This window comes from Cygnus atratus, chromosome 2 (genome assembly GCF_013377495.2).
Source record: "Cygnus atratus isolate AKBS03 ecotype Queensland, Australia chromosome 2, CAtr_DNAZoo_HiC_assembly, whole genome shotgun sequence".
NCBI classification, from domain to species: domain Eukaryota; kingdom Metazoa; phylum Chordata; class Aves; order Anseriformes; family Anatidae; genus Cygnus; species Cygnus atratus.
The window spans coordinates 10415314-10437566 of record NC_066363.1 but is presented as its reverse complement, the minus strand read 5'-3'; the positions used below and the strand labels follow the sequence as shown (position 1 = coordinate 10437566).

Below are 22253 nucleotides of genomic sequence, written 5' to 3'. Positions count from 1 at the left end.
TAGCCTAAACAATTTACATCACTGACTAGTGATTTCATTTAGCAAATAGTCTGTTCTAGCATGTATAGAGCAGTGGTTGAAAGCAGTATTATGGGTGATTTTAAAAGCTAAAGGGATGTACCTCATTCGGAATCGTCCTGCATTATCTTCTTAGAATCACTTTATTGAATTTGGGGGAACTCTGTAAATTAGCAGAGAGAGTAAAATTACTCTAATACAGAGTAAACATAAATAGAATAGAATTATGGCATGCTTAACATTAGTTTCAGAATATTGCAACACACAAAAATGTCTGTCTGCCTTCTGTTTTGTGCTAGATTAAATTGAACCCACGTCTTTATTTTCTTGTTAAAATACTTAAAAATACTTAAAAATTTACTTTCTGTTAAAAAATTACTTAAATGAAACTCTAAAAGTTTAAAATACACTGAAGCCTCTTCATTAAAAGGGAATAATTTATAGTTCTCTCATCCACAATCTCATAACAATCCCCTAATTTTTTCCTTGCCATCCTGCTTCTCTGTTTTAGAATAGTTTCTCTAGGAAATACATAGAGGCTTTGTCATAAGTTTTAATTTGTTCCCTTCCTATTTTAAATATTCTTTAGTGTTGTCTTCCTCCCTTACAGAGGTTAAGCTGCAAGCTTTGTGTTTTACCTCCTTTTGGAGACAGTATTTTTGTTTCCGTGTTTTAGTCAGTACTTCTGATCGGTAGATCTCTAAACTCTAGGGCATGGAAAGCGGAAGGAAGTTCCTTGCCCAAAGCTGACCAGTTAGCTACAGAACCCCAAATTTCTTATTGCTGTGTCTGATGCTTTGTTTACAGTATAGCATTGCATGGGTAGTGTTGGGGAATGAGGACGGTTATAGCGTGGAACCTTTATACCTTTGTTTTTCTTGTTCTGCCAGCCCATAAATGTAGTTGCTACAAATAACTCAGTATTTAATTGCAAGTCATTCTCTGTCCAGTAATGTGCTAGAATATGCTAGAAACTAGCACTGAACACTTGAAAATTCCATTTATGAGTTTACAACAATCATAAATACAATACTGTTTTAAATTCAAATTGTCCAGAAACAGATACAAAAAGGCATTAAAATTGGGTTGGAGGGAAAATATGGGAGGACAGCTTCTTGTGGCAAGACTGAAAGGATTTCTGTAGATTCTGTAATGACAATAATTAGATCCTATGAGGGAATGCCTACACAAAATACAGCAAATTATAGTGAGTACAGCTCTTTTTATGTCCATTTGATTGTGATATGGAACAACAGTTACAAGACTAAACACGAAAGTCTGCTAGCTTCTCATGATGTGTTCATATTCATTGATAGGGTTGCTGTAGTGTAATAGTAAAATTAATTGCTCTTTTGGATTGCTTATATTTATGAGGAACAAAAGGTTAAGCGACAATGAAGTCTCACTTAAAATTATGCTACTTATTAATAGTTTTGAAGACTTGTCCACAGCTTTTATGTTAAAACGGAAATATTTTCTGGATGAATAAGAACTTTTTATTGCCTTCAATATGGATTTTTTTTTAAAGTTATTGCTGATCACTGGTACATTTTAGATTTAGCATCAGACTTACTTTGCTTGAGTTACAGTGGATAACCAAATCAGGCGTTCCTTTTCACAAATTCATTGTAGTTGTGAGACTGTGAGCACTAGGATGATTTATCAGAAATATGTTTTATGTGAAACAGAAATGGTTTAGAAGTCAGGTCTCTAAACTTTCCTAGTTGGAACTGCCATATAAATCTGAACTACCAAGAATGAACCAGGAAAGTTGTGCTAATATATTTCAATAATTAATTAATAAAAAAGCAAAAAAAAATCAAGTTTCTGTGCTACAGAAAGTTTAACTGTTGAAACTATTCATAATGACAAATATTTTTGTTATCTGCTGTTTTCTCTGGAATCCTTTGACTGTCTTCTTTAACTTTCTTGTGTAGTAAAGCTGCTTATGCATTCATTCTGCCACAATCCCATCACTCTGCTTTCTCCTTCCATTTCCATCTTCCTAAGAGTATCTACGAGGGAAACTTTGGGTGTGGATACTTAAAAGAGAGGAGAGCATCGGGACTAGTCTTTTGTGAAAACACTACCTCACTCTATAGAGCACTATTTGTGAGTTCTCTGGTGTTATTTGTATTGTACCTTTTATCTGCCAGAGTGTGGATTAGTGCTACTAAAGCCACTCACTCTAGTGGATTGAGAGCATGCAATTTGTTTTGCTGCATGGTTTCAACAAGTGTGCATTGTTTTTTTGTGCTATTTTTCTTGCATTTTAAAGGCTATTTAAATTTCATTAACAGCATATCATTGGGTAAGTAATTAACCTTTCATGATAAAAACCCAAGATAAGTTTGTTGTAAAAGCTCTTACATTTAGCTTAAATTGGTGATTCATTGAGAAATAAAATGCATACTATCCTAGCACGCTGTGTGCTGGCAATTGTTGGCTTTTATTGCAAAGGAAAGAAAATGTAATAAATACTACAACCAACATCCCAGAATCTTTAATGGTGATGCACTCAACATTTCTAAGAACTTGCAACCTTTCCACACAGGTTCAAGTACTGAGCTAAAAATGGGTGTGATTCTTTGTGCATCCCAAACTATAAATTCCCTTGTAAATTCTGTTTCACTCCATGATGCTCCTTGTTTTGCAAATTCCCAAGCTCCTTTTTTTTTTCTTTTTTCTTTTTTTTTCTCCAAATTAGTCTGTAGTCAGGAAAATCCAGGCTAGGAAGAATCAAAAGTTAATATTTTTGCTTTAATTTAGTGATAGGAGATTATTGCAAACTAATGAGCCTCTGAATACTTACACCTAAGTCTGTAAACACAACCTTGGTATCCCCAGAAAGAATGGGAGTCTGTTCCGAATAAGAACTCTCTTGCCAGGGAGGTAGTTATGCCACTGTAGATTGTGCAGATTTAATTTGTAGCTGGCTGCTTTTGATTCATATCATAAACCTTGATTTAAAAACACTCTTCCTTCTTTTCCCTCCAATAAACCAACAAAACAATCCTTTTCCTGGTCCTTTCAGTTGGTTTCTGTGTAGGAATTCATTTTCCAGTATCAAGAAATCTTTGCATCTACTAACCAAGTTGTATAAAATTTAATGAGTAAGATACACAGTTCATAATCATAGATACTTATGTTTTTGGAGAAACACATGTAATTTATAGGTATCACAAGGATTCAAACCATATATTCTATGGTTCAGTTATCTTGGTGCTAAAACTGATAAGTAGTTGCTGTTTTAATTATAAATCGTTTTTTAAAAAAAAAATTTGATTAAAGCATAGCCTTGATGTTTTTGTTAGAGTCATTGTATTAGAACATTTCATCTAGATATAACAGTACTTAATGAGATACAGGACAAAACTTTCCAAATCCATGAAGCTATTTGCAAGTCAGAGTGGAACTGTTTTAAGACAGCCATGTTTGGGTTTCCTTCAACAGCACTGTCAGCTGGCTTGTTCTACAGTTGCTGTTGGGTACCAGTCTTGCAGCAACCAAAGAGGCAAGATTTATGGCTGGAAGCTAGGGGAGAGGAGAGGAGAGGAGAGGACTGTTATAGCCTAGAGATAACAGCTTCAGCAGTTGTAGAACTGCCCATCGTGTTCAGGGGATCTTTAAATGTCTTATGCAGACATTCACACCTCTAAGTTCAGGTATCTAACTGACATGTCTGAGTTATTTTTGGTGTTTGTGGATGTGTTTGGTGGCTGTTAAAAAGGGATTTCACTTTATTTGGGGGAGAGGAACAAACAAAGCCCTGAATGCTCAGATTCTTTCTAATTGTTTTTATTGACTGCTGGAAACCTAGATTCATGACACCTAATTCAGACATCTACCCATCTAAATCTGATTTATCTGAAGTTAAGGATTATGAACTATGCTCTTAGTATAATTTCTAGAAGTACATAATACTAATTTTATGATATGTTGTCATATATATTTTTTTTGTATATAGTGTATGTATATAACACTTAAATTATCTGTATTTTAAATCAGCTCTTCCAGATCAGTCACTGTCTTCTGGTCATCAGCTGAGAGATTTAGAAACTTCTAAAGCACCATCTGAACCCCAAGAAAAAATTAGTGAGTTAACATAAGTAATGAGTTGCACTCCACAGCGTATCAAATTAGCGTTTGGCTTAATAATAAAACAGCTTGTTAGGTGTCATATAATTTATGGCCTTGCTATATTAGGATTTACTGCAAAAGTCATTAGCCATTAGAGAATACTAACCTGAAGTTGGATTTATTTCATTGTGTCAGATGTCAGTATAGTTCTTGGATAACCGTCCCCTTTTCATGTAACTCAGAGATGCTCAGAACCATAGCAAGACAACTTTGTAATCCAAGGCAAGATCTTTTCTTGGCTTTTTTATTGAATACTCCCATTTCTTCTCCTAGTCTTTTCCCTCCCAACCTTTCAGCCACCTTCCTCACGGACCTGCAGCTCCTTCCCTTGAAACCTGAAGTCTGGCTTAAACATATTTGCCCCAGCTGGTATCCCTGTTGGCCTTCCTTGCTATGATTCCAGAGGAATTGAGACTTGTGCAATAGCCAGGAATCATTGGTTGCCTACCTTTATAATTGATGACAGAGGTTTGTTTTGGGCTTTTAAAATTCCTTGAAACAATAACATAGGGGAAAAACTGTGTATTGAATTTGCAGGTAAAAATGCAAGGGAAGGATGGCCAGTAAGTTTGAGGGGCAGTTTATGTATCAAAATGATACTGATGAACTGCACATATGATCTGAAACTAGGTGCTTTTCAGAAGAGGACATGTACTGCTCTCATATTAATACGGGATAAGTGCTGTCTGACAGGAGTAGATCTGTAGTCATGCTGTATCATGCTGTTACAAAACAAATACCATCTTGACTATAGAAAGGAGTGTAGCCTGTAAGATGTGCGGACTAATCCTTCTGTTCTGCTTGGACAGGCCCTGATTTTGGACACAGCTGTCTAGGATGGAAACCAAGTAAAATGAATATGGAGGGCAGCAGTGATGATAATGAGAAAGCTAGAAAATGTGACTAGCAGAGAAAGAATAACTAGGATGCATTTAGCTTTAGGAGATAAAAATGAAGATGGAAAGGACACAAGGCTGCTGCAAACAAAGTTTTTCATGTTTGCCAGAGAACAAAAAGCAGTGCTTAAATTCCAGCAAGGAATATACCAGTTGAGCTTTAAAAAGCCTTTGAATGATAAGGAGAGTTAAACATTTTGATCAATGTATCTGGGGATATTGTGCAGTCTCTATGTTTGAAGGTCTTAAGTCCAATAATCTTAGACCCTAACATATCTAAACAAGTACTTTTGGAAGACTGCTTAATTTTATTTTACAAAAAAAATATATATTTTTTTTTAAAAAGCCAAACTTCTGCCTCCCCCCCAATTTCATTATATTGTATGTTCCTTCTGAAACAGAAATGTCAAAACTGAATGCTAGGAATCTTGTCACACAGACTGACCAATATATGGATGTGACATCCCCAAAGAAAATGTAAAAAAAAAAAAAAAAAAATTTCTGCATGAAGCTTAAAATCTTTTTTCAAATTTTAGTCAATTCTAAGTTTTGTATTTCATGAAAGCGTTTCTTTTGGCAGAGCATTAATTATCTTGTTTTCTGTTCATCATCCAGCGTGTTTACAAAAGCCACTACGCAATTTTTTTTTGCCATATATTACAGCTTTTAAAGCACAATTCTCCCTTTAAATAGAAATATGTGCTTGTAAAAAAGCCAGACATAAGTATACTGCTTTGAAATAGGTTTTATGTCAAAAATATATTTCCTGAAATTACCTCTTATGCATTGAATGCCATCAAAATTTTTCTGTAATATTTTTGTAATTTACATGTATCACTTCAAGAACAATCTATTGTTAGTAAAATAAAATGCAAAACTTTGTTTAGTTAATGGAAAATAGTTAGGTGTTTTGTCCTGCTAAATCAGTTCAAACTCCTCCTGTTAGTTTATTTGTATGCCTTCAACTAAGTGAAATATATTTAATTCTAGTTAGCTTGCAGTCTTTATATCATTCATCTGGTTAAGAGTCTCAAACAACTAAAATTTTTATAATGATCTATGTCTTGTCAATACTTTGAGCGTAGTAATTTCTCCCACAAAAGGGCTCCTTCACACAACCATTTGATTTACCAGAGAACCTTCAATGTTGTGAAAATATATGTAGCCAAATTTTAAAAAGGTTCATTTGGAAGGCAACGCTTAGGACAGCAAGCTCTCAGTACAACCTGTTTTATGAAGTTTCTTTTATTATCATAAAAGAGCTGATAAGGGAAATGTAAGTGTATTGAAAGGGCGTACCTTAGTTTAAAAGCAGAATACAAACATTCAGAGAGGATATGGGGAAAAAAAGCTTTGTCCATTTTTATTTCTTTATTTTTGTTTGTTTTTTTAGTGATCCCATCGTTTTGTTTGAAAGATTGTTTTTTTTTTTTGGCCTATGTTTTCATGTAATAATTAATTAACCTAATGAAATTGCTTCATTGCATGACTTTACTAACCCTTCCTGTGTTCATTCTCTCCTGACTTAAAAGCATAATCCATTAGAATTTAACCCTGATGGCTTGAAGAAGGCTGCTGTTCAGAAAGCCCTAAAGGTAAAATTAATATAGTTGTCCATTTAAGGTCACAATAGTAATTGGAAGTGCACGAATGCCTGCAACACTTTCCTTGCAACAGTGAATGGAATTTCTTATGCCAGATCTATATTTAGTATGATTCAGTTTTGTTTACCATCTGATTTCAAGAAATGGTCAAGATGTTGGTAAAATTCTATGGTCTGTGGTAATCTGAATTTTAAATCAGTCAACGGGAGCATAGGCTGCTTTAGAAGACTAAAATAAATTAATCCTGAGAACTAGCTTGAAGTAGTATTTAAAGAGCAAAGCCGACATGAAAGCTAAGACATCTTTTACATACTAAGTGATACTTTACTGCTCAACTCTGAATGACTAGCCAACAAAATCAATGTCTTACATATTTTTGAATTAATCATTTTTCTGCTAGATGTTTTTGGAAGGTTTTACATCTTTTATATGAATGCTGAATAAATTCAGTCCAGCCTTTTGATACGGAAGACTTCATGTTGAGTGGCAAACTTGGAAGGCATGAACCAAGTTCTCAGATGGAGGAACTTGGACAACAGGCAGGTTCTAATAGACTGAATATCCTGTCAACAGCAAATTTGTCAGTGGCAGATGTTAGAGGTGTGTTCCTATCTTTTAGCAGGAATTCATATTATTTATATTTATGTATGAGAATAAGCAACAGGGTCTTTTTGCAAACTAATGGAGTTTCTTCATTTTATGAAAAAAGGGAGCTTTAGACACCTTTTTATGGGTGAAGAAAAAATGAAACAAATTTCTCTTACCAGTTTTCCCACCATCAGCTGGAATGTAATCTGACTTTCTTTGTATTCCTTAGACCTTGTAGTCTGTTGTCTTTGATTAAGGCTATATACCTTTTATTAGAAATCACAAAAGAAAGGCGGCATTCATCCAAGAAAGGAGTGATTTCTACCAGCTTTTTTTCTAAAGGAAAGTATTGTTAATAAGCAGTGTGTCACGTTAAAATCAACTAATATTAGTGGAAGTATGATGTCAAAAATGTAAGTTCAGATCCAAAATTACCTTAAAATACACTCATTCTTAATTTAAAAAATTTAAATTATTTGAATTGTTTGTGACCTTACATGCATAAAGTAGATTTTAACTAACTTTCTGTTTACAGTTTCCTACAGGGAGAACTCAAAGTATATTAACTATGCATACTGTATTGTCTAGGCCTCTTAAACTGCATTAACACCTACTTGAGATGATTAACTTTCATGTCTAACTTTTCTTTCTGACAAATTTTTTAGTTAATTTAAAATTTTTGAAGAAACACGTAATTGGGAATGTTCCTTTGTGTATGTAATTTGATTCTAAACTGATGTTTATTTTCACAGTTTGATGTAATGCTATACAGCTGGTGAGCAAGGCTCAGATATGGCAGATGGTTGATTCTCTAGTAAAGAGTATTTGGTAAACTGTAGAAATATACATCAGGTACATTATAGTGAATCTTCTTTCTCCCCAGACTGAAAGTGGGGAATATCAATGTTCTGATATTACATCCAGCTTAATAATAATACTGCCATGTAAATAAAGTGAACTTTCTGAGTTTGTGGTTTTTCCATATCTTCCATCTGTATGCCATACTCATTTTGCAATTTTAACTATGCTTCGTGGGCTTTGGGGGTTGTTGTAATGCTCATTAAAGTATTTGCACCTTTTCAGTTTCATCCAAAGAAAACAGAAAGGAGTCGAAAATTCCTGTTTATTTCTAATGTTTTGTTTTAGTTTACTTAGGGAAGTTGGACACCTTCATATTAATGTGTTCACCAGGCTAGTAATCTGTTCACCAGTCACTAGCCAGTGTGCCATTCCAGTCTGTTGAATAAAATGCTGAGAATAATAGATTGTCATACAGTAGAATGCAAATGAATTGTATTTTTAAGACGCAGACATTTAAGTTTCAGAGGAGACATTTAGGAAAAGAGTTTAGTCTGAAGACAAAGTTTTTGCTTTTTCTTTACCAGTCAGGAAAGAAAATAAACAGCAATCCCAACCCACTTGTTTCGCTGTCAGTTGGACACAAGGCACAGGAAAGTAAGGTAAGTTCCTGCTCTCTGTACCTGTCTCTGTCTACAGACATTTGGTGGCTCTTTGTGATTGGTATTGGCTATCAAGCCATTGAGCACATCCACTGCTCTAAAAGTTATCACCAGAACTAAAATTTTCAACAAGGAGCCGAGGATCAAATGGGTACTTAATTCAAGTTGTCTGTGAGTAGAGACCAGATTTATTAACTATTTGTAGATGTCCTTTCATAGTAGGTTCTGATCTGCAGCTGGGGTTCTTGCCACAGTCGTTGTGTAAGTAACACTGTGAGCAAAACATGGGCTTCAAAACACTGATCGGGATTTGAAAATGCATAGACAGAAATGTTTAGGTTGGAGGGGACCAAGAAGATCATCTGATTCAACCTTCAGTTTAAAGTGTAGGACCTTAGATTAGCCCAAGTGCTGTGTAACTGTCATGAGTATTTCCCTAGAGAAAATTCCACCACTTCTACGGGCAACCTATTTCAATGTTTCATTGTTTTCATGGTGAAGAATTTTTTCATGTATATGAAAAATATGAATTTTCCCTGAAGCAGCTGGTGGCTGTTGTCTCTTGTCCTGCTGCTGCGTATCCTTGTCAATGCGTACCTCCACCTGGTCTATAACTACTTTTCAGATATTGGATTAGAACCCCCTTCCACTGCCTTCTCTCTAAGTTGAACAGACTGAATGCCTTCAACCCTTTTTTATATGTCAAGTTCTCCATCATCTTGGTGTTCCTCCAGTTGACTCTCTCCAACTTCTTTATGCTTCTTGAATGGGTGAAGTGAAAGTGCTGCAACTGGACACAGTATGCCAGGTCTGGCCTATCAAGTGCTGAGTGGACCGATGCACATCTTTTGATCTCTTGATTATACTCTTACTGATTTAGTCTAGGACACAATTTGCCTGCACTACTTGCAAGAATGCACTGCTGACTTAGCTCCTTTGCCCTCTAAGGTAGACGCCCATGGAGTACCTCTGAACAGATCACAGAGCAAGTTGAATCTGGTTTTCTGAAGTTCAAGAATTTTATTCTGTTATTTTTCATCCTCACGCATCTTAGGATCATATCACTATCATTGATAGTCACATACACAAACCAGTCTTACTCATATGTAAGTAGTAGGTACGGAAGAGCTCCACTCCTAGTCAACACCCCAAATGACTGAGAACAACCCTAAGACAACAGTGTGTTGTTTCCTGAGACAAACTCCTAATTGCTTAAGCAGCACTGTGCTGCTTTACTAGGAAATGGAGAGCTTCAACTGCTCTAAGATAAGAACTTGGTTTGGCAGACCCGAGAGAGCTTTGTCGGAAGAAGACCTCATCCATCTCTTTACCTCATCCATCTCTTTTTCCTAATTGGGTGGTGTGTAGCTTGTGATGAGGCCAATGTTGACGGTGATCCCTCTGATACTGATGCAAGGCATTCAGCACACTTGTCTTGTTCATAACTAACCTCCATGTATTCAAGCTGCTCTTTAAAATAAAATGACAAAGGAACAGTGAAGTGATACCTAGAAAGGTAGATACACGCAGTATGGGTGGTTTTCTTTTTTGCATTGAGTTAGTTCAGCCCTTACAGAGAAGTATGACAGGAGAGGGAATGTGCCAGTCTAAATACCTTACGTTTGTTCATAGACTGATAGGAAGTAACAGTTCTTCATCAGGAGTTGTACTTTATATAAAGCAACTCATCTGTGTGCATGCAAAACACATTTTATTACGTTTCTTATGTATAATTTGATATGTGATATTACATACACCTTGAGTGGATCCCACCTGATCTTTAGTTATGTTAGGTTTTAAACAAATTTTGCAAAGACAAAATGAAAAATGTACTCAGCTCTTGACAAGGGCTTTATTAGAGAAACATATTTTACAATTTGTCTGCTTCCTGTTCTTCCTGTTCTCTGACTTTAGATTCGATACAAGACCAATGAACCAGTATGGGAGGAAAACTTCACTTTCTTTGTACACAACCCCAAAAGACAAGATCTTGAAGTTGAGGTACATTGTCCCATTCTTTAGATACCTTTCTTTTTTAAGACATTTCAGTAGCAATATTTAGATGTTATAGGCTGTTATGACATATCTGTTATATTGTGAACACCATTACAGTTATACTTAAATTGGTTTTTAATACTAGGCTATGAAATGTTATTTGCATTTACTATTAAAAGTTAAAAAAAAATATTATAACCAGTCTTTCAGTAGAACACTATGCTTGATGATTGCCATATATAAATAAATAAAATACAAGGAAGAGAAGTACATTTTGATGTCTGTTTTGAATCTTTAGTCTTCTCAATTGCTAGCAGTAATATTGTTATGTATGGTTGATTTTGTTACCTTTCTCATGCTGAGGAAGTCTTTGCTTTATCCAAATACTGCATCCCCCTTACACTACTGAAATGTTACTCATGTAGTTGTAAATGAGGGCTGTCCTAGTTACTATTTCTCTAACAGTTGTGGGAACTCATTTTTGCACAGACCATTTGGAAACCACAGATATTTTGATCAGGGATCAACTAGATATATTTTCTAGATGTAGATGCAGTTAGTTAGTTTTATGACTTGCTGTAGAAGATAGGGATGAAGAAAGTAGGCATGGAGTATATTTGCTATTTTCTTCTTTGGTGTAAAGTAGTTTTAGGATCAGGGAAACTTGGTTGAAGAACTATGTTCCGTGTGCTTTTGTGCTTTTCTTTTTAAATAAAACTGTCATTTCCTTTTCTTTCTGTGAATTTTTACAAAGTAGATGATACAACATTACTTATCTTATGTGTTCCTTCAGGTGAGGGATGAACAGCACCAGTGTTCTCTGGGGAACCTCAAACTGCCTCTAAGTCAGTTGCTGGAGAGTGAAGATTTAACTATGCATCAGCGGTTCCACCTGAGCAACTCTGGTCCAAACAGCACTATAAACATGAAGATTGCACTCAGGGTACTCTTAAAACTTTTCACATTGTAAACATATGAAAGCATATTTAAGACTATCATGACTTATGGTCTTTTATCTTTATGAAGAAGATGGTATGTTTCCTTGAGTGTGTGTCACAATGCCTGGTGTCCTTAGGCCAGCAGTGCTACCAAGTACACACAAAGATATTATCTAATTTAAATACATTCTATTTCAAAAACAGAAATTCTTGGAACAAAACAGTAATCTGCTTTAATTAAGACTGAGGTTCCCCTTGTTTTTAGGCTTGGAAACTGTATGGAATCTGAATTCCTGCTAGTCTCTTATGACTTAATCTTGATCTTACAGATCTTACAGTCACTGTAAGATCACTGAAATTAACTTTATCTTACAGAAATGGAACTGAGGTCATCATGGTCAAAAAAAATAAAGTTTATGCAGAAAAGAATTACCTTCATAGTACTAGAAAAGTTCAGACCAACTTTCAAGTACATTGGAGACTTCATGAAAAAGCTTGCATGCTTGAAAGTTGGTTTTTGTTTTCCTCCAGGTAAATTATTTGGCATAATAAGTAAGGGCACCTCTTTGGAAGTACTGGAACACTTCTGTTAGTTTCTGTTATTTGTTCTTTTCTAAAGCATTTTATGTAATGTATTTGTAACATGAAACTATTTCCTATTGTAAATAAGTGTAACCAAAATTTTGGTCCTGGTTTACTGTCTTAATTTAACAACTTGTCACTAAGTACTCCTTGTAGAAACAAATTTATTCCTCTTTTTTGTAGTATAGTAATATTGTATGTATTTTAACTGTATCTAGGTTCTTTCTCTTGAAAAGCAAGCAAGATCTCCAGATCATCAACACTCAGCCCAAGTAAAAAGGCCGTCTGTTTCCAAAGATGCAAGAAAATCATCTTTTAAGCCTCAGGTTCCTGTCTCGCCACCACTTGATTCAAACAAACCTGTTCCAGCCTCCCCAGTGACTGACAGTGATAAAAAGACAGATGTGGCTGAAAAAAGTCAGCCTTCCAATGCCAATCCTCAGTGGCCAACAGATCTCAGCCGAAGTTCTTCAAGTCTTCATGCCTCTAACTTCAATTATTCTCCCAGCCACCTCTCAGTCAAGGAACCAACTCCTAGCATAGCCTCAGACATATCTCTGCCCATTGCTACACAGGAGCTACGGCAAAGACTGCGACAACTTGAAAAGTATGATGTTAATTACTTGTTTTGCAATAAGAAAATGTTATGCAGCCAAAGAAATAGCTCAGTTTGCATTTCAGTAATATTTTTCCTGTTGCAGATTGAGCCTGGAATTAGAAAATCAGCCTTTGAACTTTCTGCTTCCTCTTGGTGCCTCAGTTAGACAGATTTTGCAATTAGAAGTTACTACACCATTCTTGTGATCTGCAAGATAAAGTCCACCTTGTTCTCATTACTGCACTGACTATGTAGCTCTGAAAAGAGTGGAATGGTGAGAAGGAAGGATATGTTTTGGTAGAATATTAGTCACACTCACGCCAGTAGTTGCTTGTTTCACCACTGAATCATATTAGCATTAAGCCAATTTAAGCTGAATATAGCTGGTCTTCTTCATAAATTACATAGAGGGATAGTTGACTATAAAGAATGCTAAGTGGCTGGTCAGTTATTATTCAATTACTGAGGACTGCTGCAACCATGATCTCTTAAATTCTCTATTTTTTTTTCTCTTACCTCAAAGGGCAGCTATACTTACCAGTAAAGGTAGCAGAGCAGCTATTCTACTCTGAATAGGAGAATGGAAGCCATTAGATCTCTATGCAAGTTAGAAGCTTCTCTGTGAATCTAAGTAGATTCGTAGAGAAAGACATATGTATATATTTAATTTTTATATTAGTTTGTGAGCAAGGGATTGAACCAATTCCTCATTTTCTGTGTCAGAGTTCATAGCATCAGTAGAGAAATATAGTTTGGAAGAAACCTCTGGAGGAAAGTCAGCCCTCTGCTCAGAGCAAATCTTGCTTCAGTTAGATCAGTTTTCTTGGGCCTTGTTGAGACAAGTTTTTTGCATACGTCCAAGCATGGAGTTTCTACAAACTTTCTCAGCAATTTCAATGCTTAACCATGCCACTGCAAAAACATTTTTCCTTATTTCCAATTGGAAGTTTTCTAGCCGTAACTTGACCTCTCACTGTGCATGTGTAAGAGGAGTATGACTCAGTCTTTTCTATGATGTTTAAATAATGAAAGACCATGTTTGCATATGCTGTTGACCATCTCTTCAATCTGTACAAACCCAACTGCTTCTGTGCTCCAGTTCCCATTTATCTTTAGGGTCCTTTGTTGGTTTGTCTTCAGTTTGTCAGTCTCTCTTTTATACCGAAAGTGGGTTAGACTTTATTAATTATGATAAATGTTGAAATACTACTCATTATTTAATCCACAAATATCATACTTCATTATTTGGTAAGAGTGGTAAAGCTATGGCTAAGGAGGTCCTTTATTGCAAGCCCCATGTATTTAGGTACTCTGACCTTTATTTTTCTTATTTTTCTATTAAGAAAATACTGAACTGAAATATTTCATTCTAGCCTGTTGGTCAATAGCCTAAACTATGAGAAACTGATAAAGATATACTCACATGCTAACTTTTGTTTTCTCTCTTCTTTCACATTGGTGCAGTGACAGTTGAAATAGATAATACAATATTTCTGGAAATACTGTTCTGAAATACTTCATGTATTTCAGTTGGATCTTACTGTAAACACGCTTTTTAAAAACATACAATATTCTTCTTTTTCACCACAGTGGAACAACCCTGGGGCAATCTCCATTAGGACAGATACAGCTAACAATTCGTCATAGTTCACAAAGAAACAAACTGATTGTGGTAGTGCATTCCTGCAGGTGAGCATAAGACACCAAATTTTATTTTTAGTTCTGTGCGTATTTCTTGACATATGACTTTGTTGTATCTTGACTTACCCTCTTAAGTTGTTCGATTGTGTGGACGGTCTTAATTACTTATAAAATGACATGCTGACTGTAATTACTTGTAAATATGAAATCATACAGAGCTAGACTTACAACAGAATCAGTTAAAACTGAAGATTTTGCTGTGTTTTTTTTTCTTTGCCTATGTCAGATTTTAGATTGAAATGGTATGTAGACTTCTATCAGAAGTGTCTAAAATCTTTATCTAAGAGCCTGACTTTTTCATGGAATGACAAAAATGCATGATTTTTGGAAAGCCACATGTAAGCATTGAATTGGAATTCAAGAAACATTAAGTTTCCAGCTCTGCTGTCTATTTACCATTTATCTGATCTTGTACAAGTTACTGCTTAGCAATTTTTAGATTTTTTTCCACTTTTCTATGTATTAGAATGTAGCCAATATGTAGCCATACTTTGTGCAGGATATCCCACGACTTATCTATGTAAGGATTCTAAAATACAATTGTCATAAAGATGCAGATGGTTCTCAAAAAGGTGTTACATTTCTAGAAATATTTTTCAACAAGTTTGGTACTTCATGCATGGGAAACATCAAAGATATGTATGTGGTGATGAAATGAACTTTATTTAAATATAGAGTGCTAAATTAAGGGATAGTAGCGTGGACACGTACTTAGCAATGTCTCATTTATTTTCTAAACTGTTTTTCCTTGTTTTTCACTGGTCACAGAAATCTAATAGCATTTTCTGAAGAAGGATCCGATCCATATGTTCGAATGTATTTATTGCCTGATAAGAGAAGATCAGGAAGAAGAAAAACACATGTATCAAAGAAGACATTAAACCCGGTGTTTGATCAAATGTATGTTCTAAACTGTGTGTAGTAGATCTATATTATGTAATTATAAAGCTGCCAAACCAAGGTTTCTCAGCTTACCTGAATGGGTTAGTTGTTGAAACTCCCAGTTGTCACCACCAGACTCGGTCATACCTTTCTCTTCCTGTATAATAGCTCTTTCCATCCTCCTGTTCCCTGTTTTCACTATAACCCTTCTTACTCTGTTACCAGCCATTCCTCTCTTCTGCCTTACCCCATGTTACATTGTGTTTCCGTAAGTAGCTAAGAAGTGGCATGCACTCTTTGGGCAGCTGGTTGGAACATGAGTGCCTTTTAGTTGGCTGGCGTGGCTAGTTTGGCTTTCCTGACAGGAAGCATGAAGATGTAGATTCTGACTGGCCAGTTTTCTGGCTTGCCTCCTCTGTAGGACTGGCTAGCCAGTGTCTGTACATGATCAGATTGCTCAATCAATCTACTTCGTGGTACTTCTCAGCATCCAGGGAGTCAGGAAATTTCCATGTGGATTAAATCCTGGCCGACAGGTTGGAACTAATGCAAGCTTGTGCAGTATTTCATTGCATACAGATCCTTATCTTTGTACTCAGCTTTCTGATGATGGTTTCACTCAGATGCATACCTCTTCCTCCCTCACCCATCACTTCTCAATAACGAAGAGCATTCTCTACAGATAGGAAATTAGTTTTGGGGAAAAAACACTTCAGTATATTCTGTCCAAGGAAATCTGTAAATTGTTAGTTAGAGGCTCTGGTAGATACACCTGGTAGTGCAGCTCGCTCCTGTTTATCCCAGGATTTGTTCTTCTGTGCCTTTCAAAGTAAAAGGTATTGAAAAGCGGTAAAGCTGCTTAAGAACGGTAGTGACAAACAGATGTAGATTTTGGTGCAATCCTGCCCTTACTTTCTGTAAGTTTCGGATCTAGCAAACAACATGCATTCTTTCTTAAAAGTTGATAGTTTCCTTGGTGTGAAAATGAGCTCTGGTTCTAGAGGAATGAAGATCATGACTGATCAGTCTTTCCCTTCTGGAGAATAGTGGTGCTGAGCTGTCAAGATAGTAGGATTCCTCACTCTCTTCTCTGTAGAGTCGGTGGTTGGCCTTTTCTTTATTTTGTTTGTTTGTTGTTTTTAGCAATGGGACAGAAGTCTCAAATGTTTGATGTTGATTTGGTGTTAATATTGATCGAAGTATAGGAGAAAAATTTTAGACAAAAATTTGGGATTTTTTCTCTCATCATTTATCTCAAGGCTTTTTTGGGGGGGGATTTGTTCAGGGAGGGGCATAATTTGGTTTAGATTTGAATTGTTGTTTAGCTGTAGGAACTGAACTTGCACTTCAGGTACAAAATTCTCTCTAAAGCATCACTTTTTCTGTCAGATTTGATTTCAGTGTTTCCCTCCCTGAAGTACAGAGAAGAACACTAGATGTAGCAGTGAAGAACAGTGGTGGTTTCTTGTCCAAAGATAAAGGGCTGCTTGGCAAAGTAAGTTGAAAATAAGCAAATTCCTTTTGTACTGTATGTTGTTACATAAAGATTAAAATTATCTTGTGATATGAACTTGTTAGTGTTGACTGACATAACTGATTCAGGTAGGAAGCTTTTAAAAATTATACATGGCTTAGATGTCAGGCTTCAGTAAAGGAAGGAATGAATTGGAAAGGATGAGAGGACATATATCAGACTGTGATGTAGTAATCTCTTCTAGAGAATGGTAAGTTCTGAGACTGGCAGTAAAAAAAATAAATAAAAAAATAACCCTGCATGTTTGATTTATTAATTATACAGTCAGAGAAGCTAAATAACAGCCAGTAGAAAACTGCTGATATCTCAGGAGATGGTCTGGCAAAATTGCTGGTCTTGAACACAGGTGGTTCAGACATCTTATCTGCAGCAGCAGTGAGAGGCTAGCTTTTGCATTATATCAAACCTAAAAGACAAGAAAAATTACATAGAGAACACAACAAATTTATGCTTAATAATTAAAATTCCAGAAAATCCATGAAAAAAGAACTACTGGAGGCATTCCTAATGCCAGAAACAGCTATGGTGTTTATACCTTCACTGTTCTACAGGCACTCATTAAATCACTGTTTCCTACACATACGAACAGTATGTTCTTACACCTGTGTAGATTGCCATATTCAAACTCTGTAAAGAGGATGAGAGAGATCAGAATCATGGTCAGTTTATGGTGAATGGTGTTCTTAATTTTCCTGTTTACAAGGAAGTGTGTTAGCATAAATACTTCATCTGACTGCCGTATCCCTTGTTCAGAGGTTATGCCTGTGAGGTGCTCTGGGACCAGTTTAAGGGTACAGATTTTTAGGCTAAAACTACCAATTTGAAACTTTACTACAAGGCTACAGGTGGAAGATAGTTATGATGGCATCACTGTAAAATATGTTGTTTATTAATGGCATTACTTATCCTGTAGTTGACAAGATTGTCAAATTTAGTCTTTAAAAGACAAAGAATGAAAGACAGAATGCATTAATCACTAATTTCAACTTTCCAGTTATTGATACCTCTGGCATCTGAAGAACTTGCTAAAGGCTGGACCCAGTGGTAAGTATATTTCCTTTATTAATAATAATATTGCATACTAATAACTGGTATGTTAATAGTGTTAATAATACATGCTAAATGTAAAAATGTTTTCCTTTGTTCTCTTTGTTTTCAGGTATGACTTAACAGAAGATGGTACAAGACCACATGGTGCAAGCTAGGCCCATAGATACTGGGAGTTCCTGACACATACCTTTGCCAACCTTTATATATTTTTAAAGCATTGTTCTCACAGATGTACCAATATTATTTTTATAGCTTTACCAATTTAGTTGTTAGACACATCCCCAATAATTTTATAACACTTGGTCATTTTATGTAGACATACAGTTTCTCATTGTTAAATTTTGTATTTTAATTTGCTCAGAAATTTTACGTTACTGTCATGTGCAATCGTACAGTAAAGTAACCTTTTGTGTTTAAGTTCATCTTTATGGTGGTTATACCTATTAGAAAGTGAAAAGATGTTTCCTGCCTTGTTTTATATCTCACCAAGCTATACTGTACCATGTAAATATATACTATTTTTTTATAATTCTTTCATGCTGGTTTGAATTAAGAAGAAAATTAGATAAAGGATATAGATATTTTCTTCTAAATGCATGTTAATTTCTTCAAATGAATCTCTTTTGTCTTTGCAGCACAATGGTCTTAATGTTAATCATTTTGTGATATTCTTCAAAAACAAACTGCAGAAAAATGTTTTTACTTTATTGTGCTTCTGGCCCAGTGTGGCAACTTTAAAATGTACAAAACATTAACATTTTAGTATTTATATATAAATGTATTATTGGAAAATCATGCTATAGAATATTATAAACAGAAATGAGAATTCTATAAATATTGTATAAAGAGAGGTCCATGAATCACAATTTATAAAATTGAGTTTTCATTTAATGGAGTACATTACAAGCAGTACAATTTGTTATACAGGTTCACTTGGGTTTTGTTATTTATTCCTGTACTCTACAGTACTAAACAAGTGACCCTTTGAAGGCATGAGGACATGGATTTTACTGTATTATAAACAAATCTCTATTTAGAACTGTCCTGTCTGCCTTGTTTCACTGATAAGGTATACAAATCAGCTTGCAATGTAAGTTCATACAGTAGGCATACATACAAAACATATGTTCTTTTTGTTATAGAATACTGTACTAAATAGTTTATTATTCTATACCTTCTGTAATACTACAATGGAACACCAATATGTAAGAAAGTGTGAAACTGAGTTGAAAGTGACTGTCTTTACAGTTGCCTCACTGCTACTTAGTGCATTTGGTGCATGAAGAAAATGCACGTCAGTGGTCCACACAGCTTTCTTGAGAAATAATGGCGTTCTACTGAAGCATTGCCATAGTCTGCTGCAAGATCAGTAGTGATACTCAAACTGATAAAAGTAGACAGTTGCAAGTTGAAGGGAGAGTATCAGCCTCAGCAGCTGAGCTCACAGCTCTAGTTTTATGAATTATGGTGTGTTTTTGTATCCTGAACTGATTTTTCTTTTGCTGGTAAGTTTTCTCAGACTGTTATTAAAAAAAAATGTGCATTATGAATCCAAGAGAAGAGTTGAGCTCTTTCAGAGCCAACACCCTCATTCTTGGATAAGTATGCAATTAGACAGAAGAAGTACATTATTTAGCTAAGATTCTAGAGTGATCTCTCAGCCAAGAAAGAATTTTAAAGCATAACAATAAACTCCTGAAATTAGCTTTATTGTAAAATTACTGACGGAACCTTAATTCTAGATGTAGAATATGCCTACATTACTAGATTACCAAAGTGCCTACCATAGATGTAGCTTTTTGTCTTTTTCAAGTTTAAGAATTGACTTATTTTAGTTCGTCAAAATTCAGTTTAACATGAACATTTCTCACGCAGATGTGACACACACATACACCTCTATACAGTGATGGCCGCCTTATTGGCACATTTTGTATGAGACAATTTTTGCAAACAAACCTACATTGTAGATTTTGCTGCTGTTACTTTCTGAGGGACTGGGCAATAGAGAGAGGTTCTTTGTAAGAAACGTTTCTATTTGAAGGCTTCACTTTATATTGGATTGTATGAGTGTCTGTATGCATATACACTCATCTGTTCATATAAAATATATATTGTGAAATACAGATTTTTCTTTGCTAGATCTCTGTTAAAATGCTAGGAATGAAAAAACAGAATTATTGTTAATGCAGTGGAAATTGAAAAAGCAAAAGGTGTTGTAAGAAAGAGGTGTGCATGCAGTAGTTCAGCACAATTGTCTTTTGCCTTGGTTCAGCCAGAGGTGGAAGAACTTTTGCACTACGTCTTAGCCAGTGACTCAGCAGAGTTTGATCCCTAGCATACAGATAAGCAGTAAGACTGATACAGTGCTTCAAGTCTTAAGTGAAGTCTCTGGGGACAGATGTTGGAAGTCTGCACTTGAACAAAAAGAGCGCATATTTTGTCTTCTGAAGTCTCCAGGGGAAAAGATGCTGTGTTTGGGTAAACACAAGATGATAGCACAAAGTGAGGAACTGAATAAATTGTATAGGACAGGTTTTCAAATAGCTCAGGACCCCACGTTAGGGATGGGTTCTTAAGAAAAGTGCAGTTCCTATTTAGGAATCTGAAGTGAAGAGGCTGTAATTCAGCAACAATGCAAATTCCATAATTCCGATTGGCAGGTATCAGTCATGGATGCCACACTATTTAGAAATGTTCTGAGTGAATTTGGATCAGAATAACAATGCCTATTGTTGGTAGTGGAAGCAAACCTCTGTATTGTAGTTACCAGGTTCTGAGTGTTCTGTTTGTATGGAAGTAGTGAGGACAAACACCACCTTTCCTCTGGGCAAGAATTGCACTTCATTATCAAGTCAATGTATTCAGTATCAACTGATAGCTTTTAATGTAGTTCTTGTTTATCCTGTGCCTTAAAATATGAACATATGAAGATGTTTAAGAAATGGCTAAAATGAGCTTGTTGCTTGTATGTATCAACCACAGTCTCTAGTATTGAAACTGTTTTTAGGATTACTCTGCTTCACTGACATGAAAACCAGCTCTCTTTTACCGCAGTGATCCAACCCAAACTCAAATCAGCATGCATATCACTCAAGTTTGGGTTAAAAGAATTTAGTTTTGTCTTGAATCCTTTATCAGAGCTGCAGCTAATGGTGAGAGTTGAAATGAGAACAAAGGGTAATCAATTTTGTACAGATTGCCTTTTTTGCTCATGTAATTCTACATTATGATGCATGTATTCAATAAATGGTTCATATGGAAGTCAGTGTGTTGCTTCCCTCTACACACACACACTTTTTGTCTCTTTTGCATTTCCTGTCCTAATTTGTAATCTAAGAAATTTTTATGCTGTTAAAAAAGACAGATGTTCCAAATATTGCAACCTAGGTGGCCTTGCTATGAGGTGTACAGGCAGATTTGGGGGTTTTATGTGAGAGAAAGTGGAGTGAGAAGTACAGGATGAATCCCTGAACTGGGGAATTCCATGCTTGTTGGTTTGGAACAGGTTCACACACAAATTGAACAAAGAGCATATTAAATCTTTTTTTTTTTTCTCTCTCTCGTAAAATAATCAATTGAACAAATTATCACTATTCTAGTACTTGGTAATTGTCATGAAATATGTTTTCAAATGCACCTGGAACTTAAATAATTATAATACTTCTTCCCTTAAACAGCTGAAACGTGTCTGAATTCCTAATAATCAGTTTTCATCATCCATAGATAAATCATCATCCATAGATAAAAGCTGCAGATGTTCATAACCTGGGCACTATTGTATTTTGAAGGGACCCCACAAGATACACATTATTGGTGCTAACTACAGAATTACAAGGTTTATGTTGTAGAGGGTTTTTTTGGAGGAGGTATGTTCCTCTTTAGCAGAATAAATGGCTTCCGCTGATCAATGGGAGGACAAATTGAGACCCAAATCAAGCCTTCCCTTCAGGTGGTAACTGGACCTGCACTTGCAAAGAGTGCTGCCTGTGTCTTCACGAGAACTTGTCACTGTGTACAACAGTCCGGATGGACTTGGTTACTGATTTGATGGGCTCAGCCAAACCTAGATTTTTTCTTAATATTGGTTGCAATGTGTAAACCGTTTTGGACCATCCTTTAGTTTCCATCTTAGAGCGTATTTGTCAATATTGTTACCAATACAGTTATTTCAGCTAAGAGCTGAAAAAAAAATTGTTTCCTATGTGGTTTCTGCTTTAATTATTTTAATTATATTATTTTCCCCCAGACAAACTCTGAATGTTGGATG

The 22253-nt window shown here is 35.6% G+C and overlaps 1 protein-coding gene across 3 annotated transcripts in view; it reads left to right on the top strand.

The window, feature by feature from the left end:
• The window catches only part of ESYT2 (extended synaptotagmin 2), an 84861-nt gene extending 63614 nt beyond the window's left edge, over nt 1-21247 (top strand). For all 3 annotated transcript variants that reach the window (XM_035564329.2, XM_035564330.2, XM_035564331.2), the window contains 9 exons: nt 8632-8706; nt 10621-10707; nt 11495-11644; nt 12440-12828; nt 14410-14508; nt 15289-15420; nt 16792-16897; nt 17931-17980; nt 18096-21247. In XM_035564329.2, the coding sequence (XP_035420222.1) occupies nt 8632-8706; nt 10621-10707; nt 11495-11644; nt 12440-12828; nt 14410-14508; nt 15289-15420; nt 16792-16897; nt 17931-17980; nt 18096-18141 (1134 nt within the window). In that variant the 3' untranslated portion in view covers nt 18142-21247. The remainder of the gene's footprint in view (nt 1-8631; nt 8707-10620; nt 10708-11494; nt 11645-12439; nt 12829-14409; nt 14509-15288; nt 15421-16791; nt 16898-17930; nt 17981-18095) is intronic.
• The last annotated feature ends 1006 nt before the right edge of the window (nt 21248-22253 follow it).